The sequence below is a fragment of the Cervus canadensis genome, chromosome 7 (assembly GCF_019320065.1).
Source record: "Cervus canadensis isolate Bull #8, Minnesota chromosome 7, ASM1932006v1, whole genome shotgun sequence".
Taxonomy (NCBI): Eukaryota; Metazoa; Chordata; class Mammalia; order Artiodactyla; family Cervidae; genus Cervus; species Cervus canadensis.
In genome coordinates, this window is record NC_057392.1 from 29,242,514 (window position 1) to 29,268,783 (window position 26,270).

General features: G+C 51.0%; 4 protein-coding genes across 12 annotated transcripts in view; 1 reads left to right on the forward strand and 3 right to left on the reverse strand.

Moving 5' to 3' along the window:
• Positions 1-1,700, reverse strand: part of METTL6 (methyltransferase 6, methylcytidine) — a 14,625-nt gene extending 12,925 nt beyond the window's left edge. For 6 of the 8 annotated variants that reach the window (XR_006270547.1, XM_043474768.1, XM_043474765.1 and 3 more), the window contains exon 1: positions 328-1,567. Coding sequence is in view for 7 of the 8 variants with exons in the window: in XM_043474768.1 (XP_043330703.1) it covers positions 328-552 (225 nt within the window). In the remaining variant the exon portion in view is untranslated. The other 2 variants (XM_043474766.1, XM_043474764.1) reach the window with 1 other exon arrangement.
• Positions 1,582-16,340, forward strand: EAF1 (ELL associated factor 1). The gene is made up of 6 exons (XM_043474761.1): positions 1,582-1,987; positions 3,886-3,980; positions 5,911-6,047; positions 7,625-7,812; positions 10,042-10,266; positions 12,904-16,340. The coding sequence occupies exons 1-6, from the start codon at positions 1,615-1,617 to the stop codon at positions 12,948-12,950; spliced, it is 1,065 nt and encodes a 354-aa protein (XP_043330696.1). The 5' UTR covers positions 1,582-1,614; the 3' UTR covers positions 12,951-16,340.
• On the reverse strand, positions 9,214-9,799 carry LOC122445504 (60S ribosomal protein L17-like). The gene has a single exon (XM_043474770.1). The coding sequence runs from the start codon at positions 9,766-9,768 to the stop codon at positions 9,214-9,216; it is 555 nt and encodes a 184-aa protein (XP_043330705.1). The 5' UTR covers positions 9,769-9,799.
• An 8,072-nt stretch (positions 16,341-24,412) lies between the features above and the next one.
• Positions 24,413-26,270, reverse strand: part of COLQ (collagen like tail subunit of asymmetric acetylcholinesterase) — a 63,066-nt gene continuing 61,208 nt past the window's right edge. For both annotated transcript variants that reach the window (XM_043474773.1, XM_043474771.1), the window contains exon 17: positions 24,413-25,822. In XM_043474773.1, the coding sequence (XP_043330708.1) occupies positions 25,753-25,822 (70 nt within the window). In that variant the 3' untranslated portion in view covers positions 24,413-25,752. The remainder of the gene's footprint in view (positions 25,823-26,270) is intronic.

Consider the following 26,270-nt stretch of genomic DNA (forward strand, 5'->3'; position numbering starts at 1 on the left):
AAAGGGGTGTGGTGAAGTATTCATCATTATTATCATTATGAACCTGTCACTGAAATCATTCCGTATGAACTTAATATTTACAACTTTCAGATTAGCTTTAAAGAAACAGAAAATGCCCACTAAAGTCCTCTCTCCTCTGTATTTTACAACTCAGCAACTGCTAAAACTATCTGAGACAGTGTATATCTAAGCTACAAAAATTCAGGAAACATTTGACAGGTTTCATAAATTTTCTACCTCACACTCGCCCTGGGAATGCAATAAAACATCCCTCTTCTACACATTTTAAATGAAGAATCGCTCAAATAAGGTGCAATATTAGTTTACCTCTCTACATGATCTGAGCTCCTCAAACTCTCTGGTAGTCCAGTGTCTATCTTTGAAAAAATTAGTGCTATTTCTTTTGTAAAAAAGGTCCCAGTTCTTCTGAGCCTCTTTTTCCAGTTTCTGCTGTTTAAAATCAGACACTAAAGCTTGGTCTCGCTTCAGTTTCTCCTCTTCTTCAGAGCTGAGAATCCTTGTCTGCAGTCCTCTCCTTTGCAAAGCAGCCATCTCCTACGTGGACGGTCATATATTGAACATTTAACACTGCTGGAGATTCTCCATTCCTCAACAACCTGAGGAATTCAAGCGGATACCACAGACACAGGCAGGGTCCTCTCAGAAGTGGTCCCTCAGTCTGGGTTCAAGCCTGAAGCAGCATCTTCGCAGATACTGAAGCAGATAATTCGCAGGAAAGAAAAAAAAAAATTCCGGTTGGCGGTTCTAGGACAGTTTTTTTTTTAAGATGCTGAGTTAGCGGTTCCAGAATAGTTCTTTCACTTAACATTTCAATTCCGCAGACATTTACTAGATGCTGACCCTACACAAAGCCCTGTCCCACTACAGGAGAGAGGTCACAAAGAGCAAGACACAGACCCCGCCGTCAGGGGGCTGACATGCAGCGGCCAGGGCTCTCACGCACAGAAAGGCTTAATTCCAACCAGAACAGTCAGTAAGCCGCTTTAGTCAGGGAAAAAAGTCATTCTCCAGAACTGACAGAGAAACCTTACGGTTCCTCAGAGTTCGGTGTCCGTGAAACAGGGGTGTCTTTAAAAACAACCACGACTGCTGTCCGAGCCGGAGGCGGTCGGTCACCGTCGCCAAGTACTTGAGACACGGCGTTTTTCGGGGAAAACGGAGCTACTACGCCCGGGTGGCCTGAATTTGTCTCATGAACCCGAGGGGGCGTCCCTTTCTGGGAACGGAGGCCCTCGCGCCGCCCTGGGCGCGCGAAAGGGACGAAGAAGAGGCTCAGGGACGCGGAGAGTGGGGCCGCCAGGACCCTGCGGATGAGCCGGGCCGCCCAGCCGCGAGGGGCGGCGGCGACCCGCGTGAGCCTAGTCCACCGCGCGCTGGGCGCCCCCGTCAGCAGTTCTTAGGTTCCCCTGAAGGGTGGGGACGGGCGCGCTGAGCCCCCAGCCAGGCGCTGCCTCAAAAGCAGAATTTGGGAGCCCCCGCGGAAAAAAAAAAAAAAAAACCACCAACCAAAACCCTTCGACAGGTCAACACCCACCCCCCGCCCCGCGGAGAGACCTCGAATCCGGATTCTCCAGGCAGAGAAGACTTTCGGCCATGGCACCGCCCCCGCTACTTCCGTTGCGGGCCCGGAAGTCCCTCCTCGGCGCCGGAAGTTCCGCTGTCTGGTCTCCTCAGAGTCGTCCTCCGCCCAGACGCGCAGTCCCGAGCTCGTTTCCGGCGTGCGCGGGTGGGCGCCGGCTCGGCTACCCGCGCGCCCCCGAGCGCTGTCCCGGGAGCGCGGCTCCCCCGGACGCCGGCGCCGGCGGCTCGGGCCGGGGCCGCGCCAGGAGGGCGCCCGGGCGGGCGCGAGGCACGTGCGGGGCCATGAACGGGACGGTCAACCCGCTGCTGGACCGCGAGGAGCACTGCCTGCGGCTCGGGGAGAGCTTCGAGAAGCGGCCGCGGGCCTCCTTCCACACCATCCGCTGTGAGTCCGCACACCGGCCGCCCTCGGCCCAGCAAAAGGCCAGGGGGCCTTGCCGGCGTTCCCTCCCTTGGGGGACCTCGGGTTTTCCCTTTGGTTTTTTCCCAGCTCCCTCTTCTCAGACCAGACCCTTCCCTCAGCTCCCAAGATTTCTCCGCCTTGCGCTACCAAATGCTTCTTCCGAAGGTCATTGGACCCTCTCGCGCCCTGAACCTCCAAGTCCCCCTCCTCGCCCCCACCGCCCCCTACACACCCCAATCTCCACGCTTCAGGAGCTTTTCTTCTTTCTTCGGGGCTGGCATCCTCCACCTTCCCCTCTTATTACCGAAGGGCTGCGACCCCACATCAGTTTCCAGCTTCTTTGTATTCCAGCCTCCCCCCCCCCCCCACACACCGATCCCCACTGGGGATCTCCACGCTTCAGGAGGTTTTCTCGTTTTCCTCGGGGTTGGCCTCCACTCCCTCCTGTTCCATTCCCTTCCTGTCTTCTTTCCTTTTCTTTCCTTGCCCGCTTTGGTTCTATTCTCCCCTACGCCCCGCTGCAGCCCCAGAATCCGCAGCTCTGCACCTCATCCGTCTTCTTTTCCTCCATATATCTGTGCCAGCTTGTCTCGTGCTTTGATGTCTTTTTGAGGTCACCAGACTACCCCTGACTTTTCTTCCAGACCCAGTCTCTTGTGGGTGGAAAGTAAAATTAGAGAGCCAGGAATAAGTTAGAGCTCGATCTATGTTTGGAAGCAAAAGCCAGCAGGCGTAAGGAATGTGCAAATAGTCATTATGCTGGACCTCTTTTTTTCTCCATGATTACAGACTCTGTTGAGGGAGGGCCTTTCCACTCTGTATCCTGGGTGAAGAATTGGCCGCCGGCGCATCCCACTGTGATTCACAGACTCCTGGTTTCGCGTCCTGGTAGCCCCAGTACTGGTTAAGACTTGTTTTTGTCCGAGGAGCCCTTAGATGTGACTCAACACCTTGAAACAGGGCGTAGTAGATAATGAACTTCTGTTTTCCTCTGGTCACTTGCCAGGCCATTAGTCTGCTTCCTGCTGACAGCAGATCACCCTCTGAGGGGCTGGGTTTTGGGAATGGCATAAGAGCAGCATCATTTCCTGAGCAGTTTACTAAGCTGATGTGTTAGCAGAATGAAGGGCAATGTGCAGTTTAAATCAGATGCTTGACAGAAGTGCCTGGCCTGCTGTTTGAGGCAGGTTTGTGTTAAAAGGGAGTAAGATGGCTGTTCACACTGTGCCTTAACTGCAATTCAGAAACACGGGCAGGATTAACCTTTGGAAATACAGTTCAACCTTCTGCTCCAGATAGCTATAGGAATATTCTTATTAGAGCTATGGAACTTGAGTGTGGCAAATCCTAACTTTGACAGTTCTTATCAAAATGAAATCAACTTATATCATGCTGTGACCTTTCATGTTTCATATTGTGTTTTACAATCACAGCGTTTTAAAAACATATTCTGTTGCTTTTCATCTTTATAATAACCCTAATAAAACACCTCATTGTGGGTAATAAGGCATGAATTTTCATCTGTCACTTGGGGGAAGGGAGTATCTTTGCTTAATGAAATGTTATCTAAAGTCTAGCCTTTTTCCTTCAAAATTATCCAGTGGGGATAAGAGGGAAAGTATATGGAGGTATAGATGAAACAGTATTGTCCCAGAACTGATAATGAAGCTGGGTGATGGTACGCAGGACTCATTGTATTATTCTCTTTGCTGTTGTATGTGAGAAGTTTTCCACAGTGAGATAACATTTTAAGAAATTCTAAGTGGTTTGTATTTTCTTTTATCTGAGTTGCAAAAAATTTCCATTCTTACACGCAAATGCCCTGCAAGCGCTTGGTACAAGTAACCTGGTGAATAAATGCTTTGTTTCTTTCCCTTTAGATGACTTTAAGCCAGCATCTATAGACACTTCCTGTGAAGGAGAGCTTCAGGTTGGCAAAGGCGATGAAGTCACGATTACACTGCCACACATCCCTGTAGGTTTTATTCCATCGTTGTTGTTTTTCAATATGGAATCACAGTAAATCTTCATATTCTGTTACTGCAGTTTCATTTCCTCCTTTTTAAAAACTTCTAGATTTCCAAAGTGCCAACATAAGGAGAAAAGGAACTCTGGGGAGTGGATGGGATGGAATTCATGCTTCCCAGGCTCCTGAGCAAAAAAATTCTTTGTCGTTTTTCCCAAGCTCCCTTTTTCCCTTTTGTTCCAAAGAAGGCATGGTGGAACCTGGCTCCTCCCTTAGACATATGTAGCCTCCCCCAACAGCTGAAGAAAAAGAGGCCTAAGTGCCCTATGGGTATAAAACAGCAACAGCTTAGGAGCGTGGAGAGGCAGGGGCAGGATCAGCGTGGTTTGTGAATCTGGCAGGGGGTGATATGCAGGCTGGTGGTTTCAGGCAGGGCCTCGGTTCAGAGCCCCAGGTTAAAAGCTGAGTGGAGAACCCTCCCAGAGAGAGACACTGCTGAAGCCTTACCAAGGCACCTCTGTGATCTCAAGGATCAGACAGAATAGTCTTTAATGAACACGTGTCAGTGCATGTCTGAGGCCTGTCCTGGAACATGATAAGTTCTTGGTAACCAATGAGAGAAAGAAAAGGCTCTAGACAGAGAGACCTGGGAAGCTTTGTGCTGACAAAAAACTGTCTGCCAGTTTAAACTGCTGTCTCATTAGTTGTCTTTGGCAGGTTACATCATCTCCCTTTGGACCTTAGTTTCCCAAATGTAAAATAAAGAGGTTAGATAAGTGGTCCCTAAGGTCCCTTCCAGCTCTTAATTTTTACTGTCTGAACCAGGAGTCAAGGAGCAAACCAATTTCTGATTCCATCAAGGGGATTAAATGATATATTCGACAAATATTAACATCCACCCACCGTGATGCTGGCTCATTACTAGGTACTGAGAATATAGTCTTGAAGAAAACAAGCGTGTTTCTTGCCTTTAGGGAGTTTCAATAACTGTAGAAAAACATAGCACTTACTTTAGAAAATCTAGGGAGACTTCCCTGAGGAAGTGACCTTTGAGCAGATTTGAAGGTTGAATAATTGAAAGGGAGGGAGGGGTTGGGATGTTGCAGACAGAATCCTTGTTAAATCCCTTCAAGACAGAACTTGCGGTTCTGAGAGAGGACTGGTGCCTTCTTCTCTGGGACCCGCAGAGCCCGGGGTGAGAGGAGCCGGGTGCAATGGAGGGGCCAGGTGGCTGGTTTGAAGGTTTTCTTCTTGGGTCTTAAGCACTGGGCAGTCTTGGAAGGCCTTAAGCAGGATAGTGGCTTGAGGTACTTGAACCAGCTAGAACAGTGAGCTTGGAGAAGGTGTGTGGTTACTTAGCATGAAGGGGAAGCCCGGAGTCTCCTATTATAAGGAAGTGCAGAGATCACTCACTAGCTTTACTGCTCATAGTGAGAGCTCTATTCAGTGTCAGACATGAACGTGTCATTTCTGTTCTCAGTTCACACTTTACTGTTATTTGTACATTTCCCAAATCTCTGGAAAATGTACAGTAATTTTAAAATTTTATATATATTTCTTGATTACTTAGAGCTAATTGCACAGTTACAGAGTCTTCTTATATTATTTCCTCTTTAACTCCTGGCTTCCCAAGCAAAAATAAAATACAAATCAGTTTATTCTATTTCTTTTAAAAAAAAAAAAAGTTCATTTGACTGTGCTGAATCTTGGTTGCAGCAGGTGGGATCTCGTTCCCTGACCAGGAAGCGAACCTGGGCCCCTGGCATTGTGAGCACAGAGTCTTAGCCACTGGACCACCAAGGAAGTCCCCTTTCTATTCCTGTTTGGGTAGTTCTGATAAAAGATTTGATGAGATAAAGCCAGCTCTAAACTCAGTCTTGATATTCATAACTGGAGTATTTGGTTTGATTGTCTGAATTGTTCTTTTGTGGCGGAAAAGGGATCCACACCACCGATGACTGTGTTCAAGGGGAACAAGCGGCCTTACCAGAAGGACTGTGTGCTGATCATCAATCACGACACTGGAGAATATGTGCTGGAAAAGCTCAGCAGCAGCATCCAGGTCAAGAAGACACGGTATGTGAAAAAGCGGATAAAGGTTGCTGTGCCATTTCTGTAGACTTACCTTGTCTATTCAGTTATTTTATAAGAATGTGCACGTCTGGGAACTTAGTGTCCTGTTGGCAGTCTCAGCAACTCCCACCTGTGTCTTCTCAGACAAGTCAATAAAATATATTTTCTTCAAAGGCAATGAAAATAAATAATGTTTTTAAGACTTGAAACATAGAAGTCACTGGTGAGAGGGGTGAACTTTATGATTAAGTCAATTTTATTAATCTCATGGTAGTTGATGCAGTACCACCCAAGGGATAAGATTTAAGTTTACAGACTTAAAATTATGAAAGAATAATTGAGTAATATATATTATTTTTTAGAGTGACAACATTAAATTTTTACAAGAGACATTTGAGATCATTATAATATCAGCTTTATCTAATTTCTTTTGAATAGTGAGCTCTCTTTTAATTTTTAATTTGACAGGCATTACATGTGTCATATGAGGCCAATTAGATTTTATTTTAAAGTCAAATTCTATTCTATAAATAGAAGTAACCCAGTGGTTATATTATTGTGATACAGTAATTATTGTAATAGAGTAAATAAATTTTAAAGAGAGTGTTAGCTCAATGTTTTTCTGTGTATGCTTCCTCAAGTTGTTTTTCTTTACTCATTCCACAAAAAGTAAACGTACCCACCATTTATTGAGGTCTTATCACAGGCCAGGCACTGTGCTAGATGTTTTACGTGCATTATCTAACCTTTACAAGTAACTTTTGGAAAGGTGGTGGTGTTACCTTGCGAACACACGCACACAGATGGAGAGATGGGGTCAGTGCGCCGGTGCCTCCCTAAGTTCAGGGCCGGCGGGGAGCCCCCTCCTGCTGTGCAGTGTGTGGGTAGATTACCTCCTCCAGCCAGGGGCTGCGGTTATCCTCCTGGAAGCTGTTGGTTGTGGGCGTTTCTGTTACTACTCAGTGTCCTCTGGGGAACAGCAGTGTTTTATCACTTAAGTGTTTGTTAAAAATACAAGATTTCAGGACCTATTAAGTCAGAGTCTGCACTTTAATGAGATTCCCCAAAGTTTGAAAAGTGCTGAGCTAGTCCATTTACAAAATAAATTGTTGATGGTACTTCCTTGGTCTGGGGTGGAATACTCTGCCTGTCTGCCAGCAAGAGCTGGCATGTGACAAAATGAGTGGTAATTAGAGAATGGGAAAAAAACTTCGAACAGGCCAGTATTTCCAGAGCTAGTTTTCTTTAATAACACATTTGCGTGTGGTTATAACTTTATAGTGTGCAGAAGTTGAGTAGTTACATTATTCTGTTATCATAATCACAGTATATTCTACCTCAGTGCCTTAGCTGCTGCACGATAAAAAAACATGAGCTCCTTGAGGGCGGCGAGTGTGGTATCCATCTGTCTCTGGTGCACGATGCAGAACTGGAATGCAGTAGAATGAGTAGTTTGTGTGATAAAATTCAGTCTTCTGAAGCCTGGGGCTCTGTAGGTGCTTCCAGGAGCTTGGTAACTGGGGCAGATCTGAGAACCACTGTTTTTGCCCCTCTAATTTACAGACTGCTTCTCATTTCAGAGCTGAGGGGAGCAGTAAAATCCAAGCCCGGATGGAGCAGCAGCCCCCGCGACCCCCACAGCCATCCCAGCCGCCGCCACCACCACCTATACCGTTCAGAGCACCAACGAAGCCTCCAGCTGGACCCAAAACCTCTCCCTTGAAGGATAACCCCTCACCTGAACCTCAGCTGGATGACATCAAAAGAGGTAGAGAGCAGTTTCTGGAGCCCCAGTAGCAGCTTGGAGGAGGGCATTGATGTTTCTGTGGAGGCATGGGGCTGGCGGCATGGGCGTTCTGCCACTGTAGCAGTTTCTGCAGGGGTCACCGTTCCAGAGGTGATGGGTGTGCAGGGGTTACCACTCACCTCGTTTGATAAGGGGGAGTTCAGTGGCTTGAGCTCTGGCTGTCTTTGCAGCGGTCTGCTTAGAGGCCCGGGGTGTAAATGAGCCTGACTACCATCTGAAGGTCCATATGGCAGACCTTTAAGCCTTTGGGAGAAGAGAATTCCCGGTGCTGGGGGTGAGAACCAAGTGTGCCGATATAAATACCGTGTGCAGGTCAGATTCCTCAGCCACTGCTTTGCAGTGACACCAGGTGTGACGTGGGAGAGCTCCTTGAGGACCAGTGGCCTCCGAGGACTTAGCTGTCTGGTCAGGCTCTCTCCAGTGCACGCCTGAGGCGCAGAGCTCACCGAGGTTTTCTCCCCACACGGTGGATGGTTTTAGTTGTCCAGACTGTTAGGAAGTTATGAAGGTAAGTGTTGTATTTCATATTTGTGAAGTTTTATGAAATAAAATTAAACCCGTAACAGCAGTAAACAGGAAAAGATACAAAGTTGGCCTTGGGAAATTTGCCTTTTCCACCTTGTGGAAATACTGTCTTTTTGCAAATGAGATCACTCTGTTTGTGGGGCACAGTTGTTAAGCATCTAGATTTTGTTTTTCCTCATGGAGATTGGTATGTTCTCTGTGGAAGTTTTCACTTTAGCTGAATACGAGTTGGGCCATGAGTGGTTGGTTGTTGCCATTTATGCTTAAAGGAGACATAGTCATTTAAGGTCTCGTGGTGTGTTTGGACAGGTGAATCTGGCATCTTCCTTGATGTGTTCTGTGGTGGATTCTTAATATGCTCACGGACACTGAAGTGGTTGGGTAAAACGTGTTCCTTCCCTGCTTTATGTTTAATACAAACGCAGCACCTAAAGGCATGGCTGTCCGTCAAATGTGTAAAGAGGACAGAGGAGGAAGAGAAAGACATTCTTCAGCAGCCTTGGCCCCTCCTGTGAGCCTCGTGGGCCATGCGAGCTGGAAAGGACCCCAGAGGCCATCTGCTCTGGCCCTTCCTCTTTCCAGAGTGTCCTGGAAAATTCATTGCCTTCCACCTGGGTCTCCCAGCTGACTAGACATGGATCCAAAGCAAGTGCTCAGACCTTCCAGTTCCTGATCAGATACTTCTCAGCCCCTGAGCAGAATATTGCTCTTCTCCTACTTGGTGTTTAATCCTGTCATTCACAATCTTTTTTTTTTTAAGCGGATAAGGCCAAACAGACTTAACTTAGTTTCTTTTTTTTTTTTTTTACTTTTATTTGCATTTATTTTCTGCGGCATTTATTCCTGGGCCATAAGTTTTTGTTTCTTCAGTTTCTTCTGGGATATCTTTTTCTTCTGTGCAACCTCCTCTTCTGGTTTAGGAACAATCTGTTCTTTTTCAGTAAGGATCATCTCAATGTGGCAGGGAGAGCTCATGTAGGGGTTGATCCGACCGTGAGCTCTGTAAGTCCTGCGCCTCATCTTGGGGGCTTTGTTCACTTGGATGTGCTCAATGACCAGAGAATCTACATCTAAGCCCTTAAGTTCAGCATTACTCTCTGCATTTTTGAGCATGTGTAGTAAAAATTCAGCACTCTTTTTGGGCCACCGACCCTGTGTCCAGCCCCACTGTTTGGCCTGTGCACACCTACCAACTCCACCATTGTAACGACGGAATGGCACACATTGCTTCTTTAAAGTGACATCCTTCAGATACTTGGTGGCTTTTCGAATATGCATACCCTTTATGGCCTGGGCAGTCTCACGAGTGTTCTTAAAGTGAACACGAAGATTTGAACCTCTTGATTTGCATGATTTTGTGGGGTTTTCTGGGTCGAGTGAATAGCGCACCATTTGTAAGGGTCAGCTCAGGCCGCTTACCGGAAAAGCTTAACTTAGTTTCTTAAAAGAATCGTTAGCTTGAACCAGTGTGCGTTTTGAGTACTTTGGGTGAATTAAGTGTTTCCATTGTTAGGTGTTTTTGTTTGTTGGTTTAGGTCGTTTTGTTTGCTTTTGAGGGCTGGAGAGGTGGGAGCTCATCTCAGGTACCATTGTTGCTCTGGGTTTTGCTCCTGCCCTGCGTGTGGCAAGCTCGACACGCTGACCCCGCCCTGTCGTCTGTTCTAGAGCTGAGGGCCGAGGTGGACATCATCGAGCAGATGAGCAGCAGCAGCGGGAGTAGCTCCTCGGACTCCGAGAGCTCCTCGGGGAGCGACGACGACAGCTCCAGCAGCGGCGGCGAGGACAGCGGCCCCGCGTCGCCCCTGCAGCCCTATGGCAGCCGGCCGGCCGTGGCCAACGGGACTGGAGCCCCGCGGCCGCCAGGGAGCACGCAGCTCATGAGCACCCTCAGTAAGTGCGCCTTCCCGCTGTCGGCCGGGGCGGAGCTGGGAGGGCTGGTCGGATTGGTGGCTTCTGTCTGTCTTACGCCAGAGTCTGTAAACCTGAAGATATTTACGGCGTGAGAAAGGGTCCTGCAAAGACAGTTTAAAGCAGAAAGGAGCAAGTCCCCAAGCAGTAAAAAACAGGAAGTGCAAAACTAAAAATCGGTTCCTTCTCTTGGCACAATTTAAATTTTGTGGATTCTGGGAAGTGCTGATGTGTGAGCGGCAGGGCTCTCTGTTTTTGCATATCCCAGGTTTTAAGGGCCCTGCCTGCCCCCATGCAGGTCTTTGTCTGGCCCTGAAAGCCCAGTGCCAGCAGACTGCAGGGTCCCACCACCACAGAGGGGAGCGGGTGCCCTTAGGATGTGTTTGGAACCAGCCGACCTTGGGCAGGAGGGAAGGAAGGGACACTGTGGTGTCTGGTGGCCTTTGGCACAGTTGGTGGTGGTAAGGCAGAGGACACCGAGAGCAACCGTCTTCGTTTTGGAGGTGGGATGACGTGGGTCTGTTCGCTGTCCTCTCGCCAGAGTCCCTGGAGCTGGGTGTCCTCCTGGGCTGACTTCGGGAGGTGTCCTAACCCTGCTTCTGTGGGGCAGGCAGAGTTGCTCTCAGCTCCACAGTGTAGACGTCTAACAGACCCCTTGTGTGGGGCCGGCCTTGTGGCCTCTGCCTGCTAGGGGCCAGAGCACTCCCCTGCCCACCCCAACGCACACACACACTCCCGTATGTGCTGGGCCCTACTCTCCTACCTAAGTGAGTTCAGCACTGTTGTGACGCCAGTGAAGGCTGTCTTCTGCCATCTCACGGTACAAGCTGAGCTTCTGGATTTCAGGTATACCTAGTGCTCTTCCCCGTTGGTTCAGAATACTATGTTTCACACTGGGCATCTGGTATTCATACTGGAGAATGACCACAGCTCCTGTGACTGTGTAACTCAGCTCTTCGTTTTACCCAGTCAGTGCTAAACTTCCTTTCCTTCCAGAAAGTAAGAGCCAAAAATGGCTCAGTGCATGTTACTTAACCTACCAGTGCCTTAAACTCTTTTTTAGCTCTTTATGGCTCTTTATCAGCTTTCCCGGCTTGCAGCTTTTCCAGTGGCAAGACCTTCATCTTTGCATACCACATATACAATTAAGTACTGAAGTTACTTAAACCAGGATTGTCAACCAGAACCAACTCACAAACCGTAAAGTCACAGTAAATAGCACAAATCTCCTAAACTCTAATGTGAAAACATACAGAGTGATAATATTGTTTTCCTCGATGGTAGCATGCATTATATCTTTTCCCCCAAAAAACAAATGGATCAGTTTGAACCTGGGTCAAATAAACTGTTAAGAAATCTCAGAACTGAGTCTTCAGCTCCGTCACGCTGAGCCGTTCACATGCACGTCGCCTTCTTCGTAAGTGACGGTACTCGGCTCTTCTGATTGGGATTACTTGCTGGTCCTGGGCCTCCTTCCCCATGTCTGGAACAGCAGAGGTCCCCTTGACTGGTCTCAGACCTCTTTATGTCATAAAAATTATTGAGGACCCCGAGGAGCTTTTATGTTTGTAGCTTGTGTCAGTGTTTACCACATTAGAAATTAAAACTGAGAAATGCTTAAAATACTCAGTAATTCATCTGAAAAAAATGACAATCAGCCATATGATAATAAAAATAACACTTTTATGAAAAATTTTCTAAATAAAAAAATATTCAGTGTGAAGAGTAACATTGCCTTAAAATTTTGCAAGTCTCTTTAACTGGCATAGTACAAAGTAGGGAGTCTTAGATCTGCTTCTGCATTCAGCCTTGCCATCAGTTGTGTAGGTTGAAGTCTAGGAAGAAAATCTGGCATCACAAAGGTTTCTAGTTAGAAAAGGGAGGACCTTAGGTTCAAGTGTTCTGAAAGGGCCTCGGGGACCCTGATCCTGAGAACACATTGAGAGGAGATGGCCTAGAGATCAGGGATTCAGAAATGTAGAAGTTCACTTCTGTTTTATTCCAGGTGGTATCAGCTGGGGTCCTGTTATTCTTCTTTTAGATGGAAAAGCTTTACATTCTTCACTCCTAAACCTAGATGTTGCATGCTGAACAAAATTTAAGGTTTTACAGAGCTCAGTAGTTCAGGTCTGAGGTGTAAAATAATGTGACTGTTCCAGCCAGAGGGGCTGGGTGTGTGTTTATGCTACATTAGCATATTATTGGCATAAACAGAATTTAGCTGCCTGACCAGGAAACCCAACTGGGTATTATTATTTTTGCTTTTATAAAGAAACTTGATATGAACAATTCTACAAGATAGTGAATTTATAACTAGCTAGTTATAAGTATCTTTTGCTATTTATTGAGACCTGTAAGCACTGTGTATCCAATCCTTCCCTGTTCTGCCCCAGTGTGCAGTGTTGCTGTACTTTGCAGATGCAAAAATAGCAATTCTTTTAAAATGTTGACTCTACCAGGTTTGTGGCCGAGCTGAATCAGTTTTCCTCCGTAATTAAACTGAACCAGCCTGGTGTTACTTTACCTAGAGCGTGAGAGCTCAGAGGGTCAACCAAAGAACCACAGGGGAGTCGTTTTTAAACTGTGTCCTTTTGGTCTGATTCTGTTTTCTCTTTATAGGAAATGACTTGCAGTTGAGCGAGTCTGGCAGTGACAGTGATGACTAGAGCCGGATCTTTTGAAATCAACTTTTTGGTGCACAGATCTGCCGTGAGACCAGGCTGCTTTAGCGTGGCATCCACACTGAGAGGAAGACGTGGGGATCGTGACTCTAGGAGGAATTGGAGGCTCTGAAGCGCTCAGATGTGCATGTCTTTAACTTAGCGGTGATGGGTGATTTTCTCATGTGATTTTTGAACAATCTCAACGTTTCAAAGTTTTAAGTAGATCTATAGCAGAACTAACAGAATTGTATCTCTATTTGGTTAACACTGTTAATGGAAACCAGACAAACGTGCCCTGGCCTAGGTTCCTCAAAGGCCACTTCTCCTGGTCAGTGTTTCACTTTCAAACCTCAGCAGCCACCAGCGTGGCCAAGTGGTTTGCCCCAGTGAAAGGAAGCTCAGTCTCTGACAGGTGCGGGAGAGGGCAGCCTGCAACCCCAGCATGGAAGCATGTTCCAACCACTTCCAGTTACAGACCCGCGGCAGTGAGGAAGTTCTGTCTGAGCCAGCCTGGCTGGCCTGTGTGGAAATGGACTTCAGGATGGGGTAGGAGAGCATCAGCGGGGGGACCTGGATCGTGGCTCAGCCCCACGTCTGCAGATGAGGAAGGGACGGGCCTGGCTGGTGTGGGGCCAGCGTCTTGCCCCAGGCCAGGCCTTCCCACTGCTCCCACCTGAATCTCCTATTGGAACCAGAGAGTCTTGTCCATGGGCCTGTGTAAGAGCTGTGTTGTGCATTAGAGCTTTTCCTGGATTCCAAAAGATAGGAGTGTGGGCTCCTTCTAGCTCCAGTTTAGATCCACGCAGTCCCTGAATACATCAGTCCCTCATGAGGGGAGTGGGGGAGCAAATGAAGGCAGCAGCCACGGTGCTGATGCACGTGACTCGCTTAAACTGGGGCTTTCAGCTCCGTGTGGATCCATAACAAGAGGGCTTCTCTCGGAGGCTGCCAGCGGGGACTGGAGTGGGACGGCTGAGGTGAGGAGGCCTCTGGGCAGGTGCTCTCCAGACCGGGGTACAGGTGGGAGGCGTGCAGTGTGCAATGAGCAGGTGTTGGCAGGGCTCCCCAGTTCTTGCTTTTGCACCGCTGTTCTTGCCTGGCTCCCAAGCTGACTCGTTTTTTATACGCAACCAGAAGAAAGTCACAGGATTGCCTCCTGCAGTGTGCCCTTTCCAGATGAATCTGTCGTTGCGGGAAACCGGTCACTAGGAAGTGTTCCGTATACAGCAGACGTTGTGATAAGGTGTCCCACAATTAGTGCATTAGCTTGGAGTCACCCATTCTGTCATTTGAATGATTACGTCCTGAGAAATTTCTGTCTGCTTCGATTCAGCGGTATTGAGAACATGAAGACTGACCTTCCTCCCTCTGGGTGTCCTCTCCTTGGCTAGTGGAGGGAAGCAGTCTGGACCCAGGAAGAAGCTAGGTGATCGGTGGCAGGGGCTTTGAGTTGAGCCTCACGAAGTCACCTGTGTCCCCCGCGCGGCAGCCCCAGTTAGCTGGAGCGGGGCTGGGCGGCCTGCTCACGCCGCTCCTCCAGCTGGGCTTGGGGTCAGGCCGGCGCCTGCGCTGGGTCCTCAGGGGCCACACCAGCACCTACACTGGGTCCTCCACCCGTCATGGGGCCTCGTGGAGTTCATGGCAGGTAGGAACTTCCTTATAATGAATTGGTTGTTTTTAATTTATTGGCTCAGGGAAGCTGAAGGTCATGGTTGTGTGTGTTAGTCGCTCACTCATGTCTGACTCTTTGCGACCCCATGGACTGTTAACTCGCCAGGCTTCTCTGTCCATAGGATTCTCCAGCAAGAATACCAGAGTGGGTTGCCATTTCCTTCCCCAGGGGATCTTCCCCAGTGAGGGATCAAAGCGAGGTCTCCTGCACCGCAGGTGGATGCCTTCCCGTCTGAGCTACTGGGAAGCCCAAAGGTGATGGTTGGGAGACTTGGATTGTTTCTAGACGTGGGAATTGTTTCACCGCTCTTCACTTGCTCAAGCTGGGGCAGGTACCAGGAACTTGGACTAAAGACAGATCTATTTAAGCCTCTCTCCCTCGTTTCTTCCCGTCAGGCTTGATGTGTGTGGCCAGCCTGGGGTCTGGGCCTGTCTGGTGCCTGCTGGTGTCTGGGCAGTGCTTGCCGGTGGCCTGGGCCTGGGGAGTGGGCTCTGCACGCAGCCCCCGCCCCGTCCCTGCGTGCCAGCCCTGCAGGCCTGTCCCAGCTGCAGGCCCAGCCCTGGTTCTGTTCTCCAAACAGCCTGTGCCTGTTGCCTCTGCAAGCCCTCCAGCTTTGCCCAGCAGAGTAAGGAACCCTTGCTTTTTGGAAATGAAGCCTCCAGCCTCACAGACTCCCCCTCACGAGTGCCCTCCTGCCAGCCAAGCTGGACCTATTCTTCCTGCCTCTGTGCCTTGTCAGCCGCCTGCCCCAGCCCCGCTCACGGGGCTCTCTGGGTGCCGCCAGCCGGAGTGCCATGCGTCCACACGGACCTTCCCCTTGCCCAGTGCTGGTCGGCGTGGGCCCCGAGCAGGCCCTGTGGTTCTCTGCTCTCTTCCCTGGAGCGCGCAGGAGCAGACTGGAGAGGCTCACGGCCTGGCGGGAAGGGCAGAGAACCACAGGGGACACTCCCGGCCTCCGGAGACAGCTGGAGACTGTTCGCGCCGGCTGTCCTGGTTTCAAAGTCTGACCGAAGCATTAAAACGGCCTTTCCTTTGTTCTGTGTACCATCTGTCACTGTGGGTGCGTGTGTGAGGTGTGAGGTGTGAAGGCTTAAGTCCGAAGCACATGAGGAGCCATGGCAAGCAAGCCGCCGTACAGGCGTGATTCGGGGAAACCTAACAAACTAGAGATGTGTCATGATGCCACTCATTAATTCTTTTATTTCTGTAGCAGAATCATTTTTTTAAAGTGTGGTTTTAATGTGTATGTGTTTCAGTGGTGGGAAAACTTGAAAATTCCAAGATCCTTATTACTTCCCTATTTGAGAGGCTGGTTAAGTAGGGTGTGTGTGTGGGGGGGGTGTGCATGTGATGTATTTATTACACTATTCTGAAAGAGTAATTGTTATGTGGATATACATTAGGTACAGCCAAATTGTATGTTTCCATTTGGTGAGGAAGGTAGGATCCATAAAACTCAGGCCTTAACCAGTAGGTTGGACGACAAGACCAATTGAAATGTCATGAAATGTCTTTGTTGCTCCTGTTATTTCTGTCTTGAATTAATTGTCTCGTTCTTTAATGATTATTAAAATCTTGTGCCTGAAAGTTTATTTTGCTTAATTATGAAGTAGACATGCATGTTTATATTTATGCAAAATATTTGCTGTAAAGGTTTTTTTTTTTGGTTTACTCTTTTTAAAAAATCACTATATTTAAGTAAAAAATGAAGGTCTGCAATATACATGTCTCGTGTTTTCTTTTTTTACTAGAAATTGATCTAGGAGTCAATGAAAAATATAGAGTTCTTTTAAGAATCATTTGTGCTTAAGACTAATTATTTAAATTGATTCCCTTTTTCATTTGTTGATTCTCATCATTAGGATTTACACTTCCGTTTTAAAATGCATGAAGATCAGAACTGAAGGATGGCTGTAGCAAGCCGCATGGCGTCTGAGGCCGTACTGGGTCTGAGAACCCTGGAGGCGTTAAACTGATTCCCTAGATGTGTCTCCTAGTCATTTTAGCTCACCTGGACCACTACGCTACACAGAGGGCCTACGTACGCCCCTGACCCCCAGTCGACACGGTCTGGACGTGATCCCACTGCCTCCTTGCGTCCCTCAGCTGGGCTGCAGCAGCACCCGCACCTGTCTGGGGGTCTCGATGCCCCTGACAACTCCTAGGCTGGAAGTGACCATGTTCCTTTTCAATTCGCTGGTGTCTTCAATCTGTTGGGTGCTCGGTAGATTTGGGCTGAATACAGTTACACACTCAGGGAACAAGGCTGGGAATCCTCGGCCGCTTACCCTGCAGGTGTCCCCCACGCCTTCAGGTAGACACGGGAGACGAGCCCGGACTCCGGGAGCAGCGGTGCGGGGCCGTCACCTAAGGGAGTCTGATCCTCAGTGAACTGTTCCTGTTACAGCAGTAGTAACAAACCATCCCAAAGCCGGATGCTTAAGATAGTGAGTTTTTATTTTGCAGTTTAGACCGGATCTGGCTGGACGGTTCTGGTTTTGACTCCTTCCTGTGCCTGGGGTCTGACAGGTTTGGCCGATCTGGGGTGACCTCAGCCCACGCAGCGCAGGCCGCTCAGGTCAGCTCCATGTCCCGTCGTCCAGCGGCCGGGCCTGGGCACGTGGCCACGGCAGGGGCAGGGGTGCTGGACGTCACGACTGCTGACACCTCATTGGGCAAAGGAGGTCACCAGGCCGAGTTCAGGATCGAGGGCACGATGGGTACAGACGTTAAAGCAGCCCACAGGAGGAAAGGCGAACTTCACCAGGTCCCGGGAGCAGTGGCAGTTATCGGGCAGTTACTGCCGTCGTTCTCCTCCCTCCGTGGGCTGTGTGTCTCCAGCTGGGCTGGGAACCTTGGGCCACAGGATCACCAAGGCCACTCGGGGCTCTGGCTTTTCTCCTGGCCGGATGGGTGGAGGAGAGGCCGGAGGAGCTGACAGATCTAAATTGATCCCTGCAGAGGGCGCCAAGTGCAGGCCGCAGGCTCCCTCAGGGCCCCGTCCATTCACTGCGTGCGGTTTGCTAACCTACCCTTTGCAACCCAGAGCATCACGCTGGTTACCCATTGCTAAGTAACAAATTGACCCAAAAGTTTGTGGCTTAAAAAGATCACCGTTTCATGTGATGGAATCTTTTAGTTAAGAATTAGGACAGAGCTGGGCTGGGCAATTCTGCTTCCTGTTGCTTCAACTGATGTCAGTCGGCAGATGGACAGGTCCGGCTTCTCTCCCGTGTCTGGCCCGTGGCGGGGTTGGCTGGAAGCAGGCTTCTTTGGGGCCATACCTGGCCTCTCTAGCAAGGCAGGCTCAGGAAGTGTGTCGTCTTAATGCTGGCTGCTTCCCCTAGGACGCGTGTTTTGAGAATCTGTGTGGTCTCTCATGACCTGGCCCCGAAGGCACTCCGCCACAGTGTTCTATCGGTCAGAGCCGTCAAAGGCTCACCGAGATTCAAGAGGAAGGGGCACAGACGCATCCCCCTTCAATGAATGAAAGAGCCACCCACTCGGGGGTCCCCAGCTGTCTTCCCTGTGTTTGTGGCCTTGTCTGCTTTGGGCTCCAGAATCACTGCAGATAGTGACGGCAGCCATGAAATTAAAAGATGCTTACTCCTTGGAAGGAAAGTTATCACCAACCTAGACAGCATATTATGGAGAAGGAAATGGCAGCCCACTCCAGTATTCTTGTCTGGAGAATCCCAGGGACAGAGGAGCCTGGTGGGCTGCCATCTATGGGGTCGCACAGAATCGGACACAGCTGAAGCGACTTAGCAGCAGCAGCAGACAGCATATTAAAAAGCAGAGACATTACCAACGAAGGTCAAGGCTATGGTTTTTCCAGTGGTCATGTATGGATGTGAGAGTTGGACTATAAAGAAAGCTGAGAGCCGAAAAGTTGATGCTTTTGAACTGTGGTGTTGGAGAAGACTCTTGAGAGTCCCTTGGACTGCAAGGAGATCCAACCAGTCCATCCTAAAGCAGATCAGTCCTAGGTGTTCATTGGAAGGACGGATGTTGAAGCTGAAACTCCAATACTTTGGCCACTTCATGGGAAGAGCTGACTCATTGGAAAAGACCCTGATGCTGGGAAAGATTGAAGGCAGGAGGAGAAGGGGACGACAGAGGATGAGATGGTTGGATGGCATCACTGACTCAATGGACATGAGTCTGAGTAAACTCCAGGAGTTGGTGATGGACAGGGAGGCCTGGCGTGCTATAGTCCATGGGGTCGCAGAGTCGAACACAACTGAGCGACTTAACTGAACTGACCTGAACTTCTGTGGTGGTTCTCAGGTGAGACATCTACCCAGGGCAGGCTCCTAGGTCCCCCGTCCAGCAGCATCAGCACCCCCTGGGACTTTGTTAGAGGCCCGAGTTCTCACACCCCAGACCTGCTGGGTCAGAATGACCAGCCCTTCAGCTCATTCTGACGAACCCTAAATCTTGAGAACCACCGCCCCAGGACATAGCTCCCTTGGTGAGCCTCGGTGATGACCCGTGACCACGATGACCGCCGGGAACTTCCCCTCTAGGTGTTGGATGAAGGTGACTAGGGCTGGGGCGCCCGTGGAGGGTGGTATGTACTGTTTACAGGTTGGAACACTGAAGATGAAATTCATCATGGCCCTTGAATTGACCAGGGGCAGAATTTCATGGTGGTGTGGGCTCCTTTCCCTTTCTGTGAGGGGACTGGGCCAGGCGGGGAAGAGAGGCAGGGGAAATGGCTGGTTTGGTAAGGTTGTTTCTTAGAGGCTTGTCTAAAAGTCAGCTGCCTGGGGCCGAAAGGAACTCAGGTGAGCCCCCCAGAGAGAAAGCCCCTCTTATAAAGGCAGTGTGCATCCTTTTCCTCTGTTTCTTGGAGGGGTTGGGTGTTGGATGAAGTGACAGGTATGTATGTGTGCTTAATCACTCAGTCTTGTCTGACTCTGCGACCCCGTGGACTGTAGCCTGCCAGGCTCCTCTGTCCATGGGATCCTCCAGGCAAGAATACTGGAGTGGGTTGCCATGTCCTCCCTCCTCCAGGAGATCTTCCCAACCCAGAGATCGAACCCAGGTCTTGCACATTGCAGGGAGATTCTTTGCTGCCTGAGCCACCAGGAAAGCCCAACTCCTCACTCCTGCGTGATGTATAGTGCGCCCCCCCCACAGCCCCCGCCACCAGGAGATGGCGGTGGGGGACCAGCCCACACCCTGGAGCCTCTGTGTCCATGGTGGTAACTGGGCTGCTGTAAGTCTCCTTGGTGAGTCGCCAAGGTCCTCGAGCTGGGCACTAATTGTTATCCCACAGAGGGAAGATCTGAGTTTCCTTGAAAGTTTAAATCGGTTCCCTCCGCTCTAGGGGAGGGCTGGGGTGGACAACCCAAGTAAAGCAGTCATGGGGGTTGGCTCGTTAATTGTAACGGAGTGTGGAGAGTTAAGCAGTTTGGCCCATGGGTGCCCTGTACACGGCTCTCAGTGATGGATGACAGGTGTGTCTGCCCCAAGACGCTCAGAAGTTTCATCCTGCCCGCTTCCCAAGCCCTGGCTCTTCTGTCCTCGCTACCAAGTTTCCTGCAGAGACTGCTTACCAATATGTTACTCCAACAACTTTGCAAAGTAGACACAGGAGTCCTGGGGCCAAACCCCATCCCCACACTTCCTTAGTGATGATGGGAGCGCCTGGACTGGCCTAGGGAATCCCAGCCAGGGGTGGATCCTTGGGGGTCAGCTGAACAGAGATTGGCCTCCATTACTGGTGAAAGAGTAAGCCAGTTCAGACTGGGAAAGCGCAAGTCAGCCCCGTGCCCCGTTCGCAGACAGCAGGCCCAACCACAGGTAACTGCAGAGTTAGCAGGAAGCAATCTGTCCCCAGGTCACTGCAGCTCTGAAGGGTCATCATCACGCCTTTCTCGCCTCTGGCCTTCTTTCCAGTGACATCCCCAGCCTCGCCTTGTCACTCCTGCCACCTGCGCAGAAATCACCGCGGAACTTTGAGACTAAAATCATGGACTGTCAAAACTTTGCAGTCTGTAAGCCTGTCAGTAAGTCAGGAAGCTTATTATACAGAGTGAAGTAAGGCAGAAAGAGAAGGACCAGTACTGTCTATTAACGCATATATACGGAATTTAGAAAGATGGTACTGATGATCCTACATGTAAGGCAGCAAAGGAGACACAGATGTAAAGAATAGACTTTTGGACTCAGTGGGAGAAGGTGAGTGTGGGATGATTCGAGAGAATAGCATTAAAACATGTACATTACCATATGTGAAATAGATGACCAGGGCAAGTTTGATGCATGAAGCAGGACATGCAAAGCCAGTGCTCTGGGACAACCCAGAGGGATGGGGTGGGGAGGGAGATGGGAGGGGGGTTCAGGATGGGGGGACACATACCTGCGGCTGACTCTTGCTGACATATGGCAAAAACCATCACAATATTGCAAAGGAATTATTCTCCAATTAGAATAAATTAATTTTAAAATGAATTAAAAAAAAGGAATGTCCCATTCTTGCCTGGAAGACCTGAGCTGTGTGCACCCCTTCAGCAGAGAAGCAGTTTCAATTTCCACCCTAGATGCAGCACTTCTAAGAGAGGTTTTCAGGAACAACATGCCGAGTTTTTCGTAACTTTATAGTTTTCCACCATTCGAATCAGGACCCAGGCCTACCTGACAGTCCAGGCTCGATGTCGATGCCTTTGCTTTGCACTGTCCAAGCCGGCTTCATTTACATTCTGTTTATCTACCCCCTCCCCCATCCTCTCATTATCTTGTTTTTCCTGATTTGATGAGAGGCCCCATTGTTCCTGGGGTGTTTGATCTCCTACAACAAGTGAGTAAACCTTGTTGCTCTACCGGTCCCTCCCTGGGATGTTTATTGGGTAAGCTGTGTGCAGCAGAATTTGAGAACCACTGAAGATCCCCTGGAGAAGGAAATGGCAACCCACTCCCGTATCCTTGCCTGGAAAATCTCATGGACAGAGGAGCCTGGTGGGCTGCAGTCCGTGGGGACACAAAGAGTCGGGCATGACTGAGCGACTAACATGCATGCATGCTCTTTCAATGCTTTGCAGCACAGGCTGTAGTCCAGACTGCTGTCAAAAATGAGCTCATAACCAGCATCAAAGAGGCAAGAATAACTTGGGTCCCCAAAGAGAGGATTGATTCAGCCTAAGTCACTAAACAATAATAACAGAAGAAATTCAACAAGTTCGTAACAGTTTCTAGAAGTCCAAAAGTATAAGCATGTTATCTCTGAAATGCAGCACAACGCTGAATAAGGTACGATTATTCCCAGTACGTGGGCTTCCCAGGTGGCTCAGTGATAAAGAATCTGTTTGCAATTCAGTAGATGCAGGTTCAATACCTGAGTCAGGGTGGTCGCCTGGAGAAGGAGATGGAAGTCACTCCAGGGTTTTTCCCTGGGAAATCCCATAGGCAGAAGAGCCTGGCAGGCTACAGTCCCGTGGGGCCACAGAGAGCTGGACACGACTTAGCAACAAAACAACAATTTCCAGATGAGAAAGCAGAGACTCAGAGACGTTAGGCAAATTAGGATAGTTAAAGAGTGCGTTGGTGACAGCCAGGGTTCAAATCCAGATTTGTGCATCTAAGTCCTCTGGGTTTTTTCACGAGCTACACCACATCTTTCATGACCGGTCTCACCCTCAGAGAGCCAACCTTTCCAAGTAGACCCATCAGAACCAAGCCAGAGCCTTCTGGAGGGGAGTGCCGCCAAGTGTTCACCCCAAGTGGCTCAGCACCCATTCCTGCTGAAAGGAAAAGCAAATCTGGAGAGATGGCCCCTGTAATGGACCTGTGTCCTCAGCCCCCAGTGGCTCCATTCCTGCTCCCCCATACCCAGTCCAGCAGCCACCCCCTCCCCACACAGCCTGTGTGCTTCTGGAGAATTCCCAGGGTGTGGGCTAAGGGTAATCTTAAAATCTTTGCCATCCTGCATTCAGGAACCCAACTATGATCTGATCAGCAGGCAGCTTTTTTTTCTGATAATAGGAATTGGTTCAAGAATGGGCGTGTCAACAAGACTCAGGTCAACAAGACTCAAGGCAAGATTTTTCCGGGGACTCCTGGGGGAAAAAAATAAAAGTTCTTGAGAGCCACTGGAATAGACGTTCTGTCTTCCTGTGGACATTGCAAGGTGCAGATGTCAGCCTGAAGCTGGAGCGGTCAGCTTGTGGCCACCCTAAGGCTCGCATGGACAGGAGAGGTACAAAGAGCTGAGAGGATAGATCAAGCAAAGAGTTGGAGCAGGAGCCTTAATTGAACCTTGCCTGATCTCCAATCCACTCCCAGAACTTGCATCGGTGATCTGAGCCAATAAATTCTACCCTACGGTTTATATCAAAGTTGGATTTTCTGCTACTTGCCAGCAAAAGCATCTGGACTGACCCAGCCTCCTTTGGCGATCGTATTCTGAAGGCCCTGCCATTCTCAACCACCTCCGCCTGACAGCTGAGAGTAGCTAAAATCCATCACCCATCTGAGAACTGGCCCTGAAACACCCGAGGGCAGAGTCCACCCCCAGAAATAAGCAGGTGGAGCTGGAGGGGAAAGTCAGCCTCTGTCTCACATCTCTCGGGGAAGGAAACCGAGGCTGTGAAAAGTGATGGACCAGGCGTGAATCAGGCACAGGGGTCTCCCAGCTCAGCGCCCTCCCAGCCCTGCTGCCCCAGTTCAGCTCCTTGCACGAGCAGCAGACGATCCCGGGGGGTGTTCCTGCGGCGGCCGGGGGCCCCCTGCCCCTGGGGGAAGCGGTCCCCTAACACCGCGGAGCTGGCATTCATGGGGGCCCAGGGCCCACCTTCCCTGAGCTTTCATCTTCCCATTTCAGAGCCCTGAAGGGATAGGACGACTCTACGGATGGTCTTAACACCTGTGACCTTGAATCCTCTCCTGAGCCTTTCAGAACTCTCCCTAGAAACATCAGAGCTGGAGGCAGGCCCCTCCCCCCCATACTGTGCAGTCCCGGATCTGGAGCGTAGATGGGGGCTCCCACACAAAAGGAGTACCTACATGAAGATCAGACACAAACTTACAGGTTAAGTAGGTTCTGCTTACCCGACGAATACCACTTCATAAAGACCTAGAACTGTTAGATTCCTCACAGTCTCCCACGGCCCCACAAGGAGAGCAGTCACCAGCCCCGCCCCGGCCAGTCTCACCCCGGCCAGTCTCACCCCAGGATGTGTGCCAACGTGGAGACCGAGCCTGCCTGTCCCAGCTCTATCGACGACCCCTGCAGACAGCCTGTCCCTGGCCACCCCCCCAACCCCATCCCACACTGACAGGTGTGTGCGAGCCACACTCAGGAGGACAGGCGTGGAGAGAGGGCCATGCGGCCCTGGAAAGGGGCTCAGGACCACTCAGGTGGGGAGCGGGCTGTCCTGGTACCTGCAGCGTGGGGTGTGCAAGTGTCACCGTGGCCTTGGTAGGCTCACAGCCAGAGGAAAGCCAGAACAGTGCCCTCCGAGGACTGGGAGCCAGGATGTGGCCCGCCCTGGCCAGCTCCGAGGGCAGTATTGGACCTGCGTTCTTTCCTACCGGAGATGGTAAAACCAGGCTGGGGGCAGGGCTGGCTGAGCAAGACTGGGCTGGGTTGGGCATGGTGACCTTAGACATGAGTTTCCTTTCTTGGACATCGGTTGTCCCTGGGGGGGGGGGGGGGGGTGGAGCAGAACTGCTTCTCATTCTAGAACCCTCTGTGGAGTCTGGGAAGCAGACTTGATTTCAGAGCCCTCATTCAATCCAGGAGTTCTAGGACAGCAGCCCAAACCCCCAGGGAAGAGAGAGCCACAGCTGGGAAGTACACCGCCTTTTATTTCTTGGTTTCACATCCGAAGATGCCGGGATGAAGGCGGTGGCTTCACATGGGGACAGACATGGGCCATGGACTATCAATCAGCCCAGGACTTGCAATTGAGGCAGAAGGACCCAGACTGACCAACGCGTCCACCTCCAGGGACACCACCCCCGGGTCCAGCCCGCCCACGACAGGCCAGCAGCACAACGCCAAGCGCCCAGGAAGGCAGGCTGAACAGTCTGTACACACCGGCGGGAGGATCCATCCATCTGGGAGCAAACAGGTCCATGAGGTCTGCCGTGGGGAAGTCGTGTCTCCTAACAACAGCTAAGCCCCACTCAGGGGAAACGACGGTGGAAGGCAGCGCAGGGACGCGCAGGACTAGCGATCCTGTAGAAACGGGGCTCAGGCGCGCGCGCACGAGGACAAAGGCACGCGCCCCGCAGACCGGGAGGGAGGTCCCAGGGCTCCCGGAGCGGCGCCGGGACAGACAGACACCGGCGGGGCCCAGAGCTCGAAGTCGGTGGCGCGGCCCGGACGGGAAAGCCCGACGGCGTGGCTGCTGGCGCACCAGGGATGCGCCAGCATCCCTGAAGGAGGGATGGACACGGGGACGTTCACAGGATGGAGGCCGCGCGCGCGCAGAGCCAGGGGAGGTCAGGACGGCGCCCGGGACGGAAGCTCTGAGAGCCGCCCCTTCGGAAACGTCGAGAAGGCTGATGCGCTGCGCTCATCCGCGCTGCTGCAGAACGCGGGTGGGCCGCCGACCCAGTACTTATTCACATTTGGGGCGCTTGCCTGGGGAACCGCCTCCGCTTGAGGCCGTGGCCAGCTCGGGGGAGATCTCTCGGCGGGCCAAGATCTGGGGCCCCCTCCAGAGAACAGGCCCGTCTCCCCACCCGGTGGTTCCCAGGCCCCGGGAGACCCCCGCCAGCGGCCGGGGAGTTGCCTGCGTTTCCAGAGGTCAGAGCGGCGGAGAGGCTGCTCCCCGGACGCCCCCCGCGGAAGGGAGCAAACAGTCCGTGTTCGCCTAACAGTGCGGAACCAAGTCTGCGACATCGGGAAGGCAAAGCGCCCTGGGGACGTGTATCTACATTGGGCCGCAGGGTCGCGCTGGGCGCGGGGTGGAGGCCCGGGGCGAAGACAGGGCGCGGGAGTCCTCGGTTCCTCCAGTCGGACCGCGTTACAAGCTTGTCTTAGCAGCAAGAGTTTGTCCTTGTTTCTGTGGCACGAAGGTGGTGGACACTGGACCAGAATGGGGTGAGGTCAGTCAGTCTGCCGAGGGCGGAAAAGCTGCTACCGGCGCTGAGGGGGCCGCTGCCTCCTCCCGGGGGCCCTCAGGTGAAGTAGCGGCAGGGCGTGGAGTCGATGAAGCAGTACGGGGTGCAGCGCAGGTCTCCGTACGACCTGGGGGAAGACACGGGGCAGTAGGCAGGAGCCCGGGACACAGCCACGTCCTGGGACTCCGGTGCAACCTCGGCAAACGGCTGCTCCCCTGGCCAGCTGCCTAAGGGCCCGGGGCTCCAAGGAGGTGAGGGGCCGGGGGGCAGCCGGGTCCAGGCCTCTGGGGCTTTCTCCCTTGAGCACAGCCGAGGGGTCTGGGGGGACAGGCTTGGTGGGTAGCCTTGCCCTGGACGCAGCCTCTCGGAGACAACCGCCCCCTCCTCCAGCGCCACCCTTAGACCACACGGTACTATTTCTGACTGTCTAGTGTGGCGGCCACTGGCCACAGATCTTGAAACAAAGTTAGTGGGACCGAAGAATTGGATTCTTAACTTGATTTAAATAGCTTACCTATGTAGCTGTTTAAATCCTACACCTACCAAGTTGCAGAGCACGGCCTACACATATACAA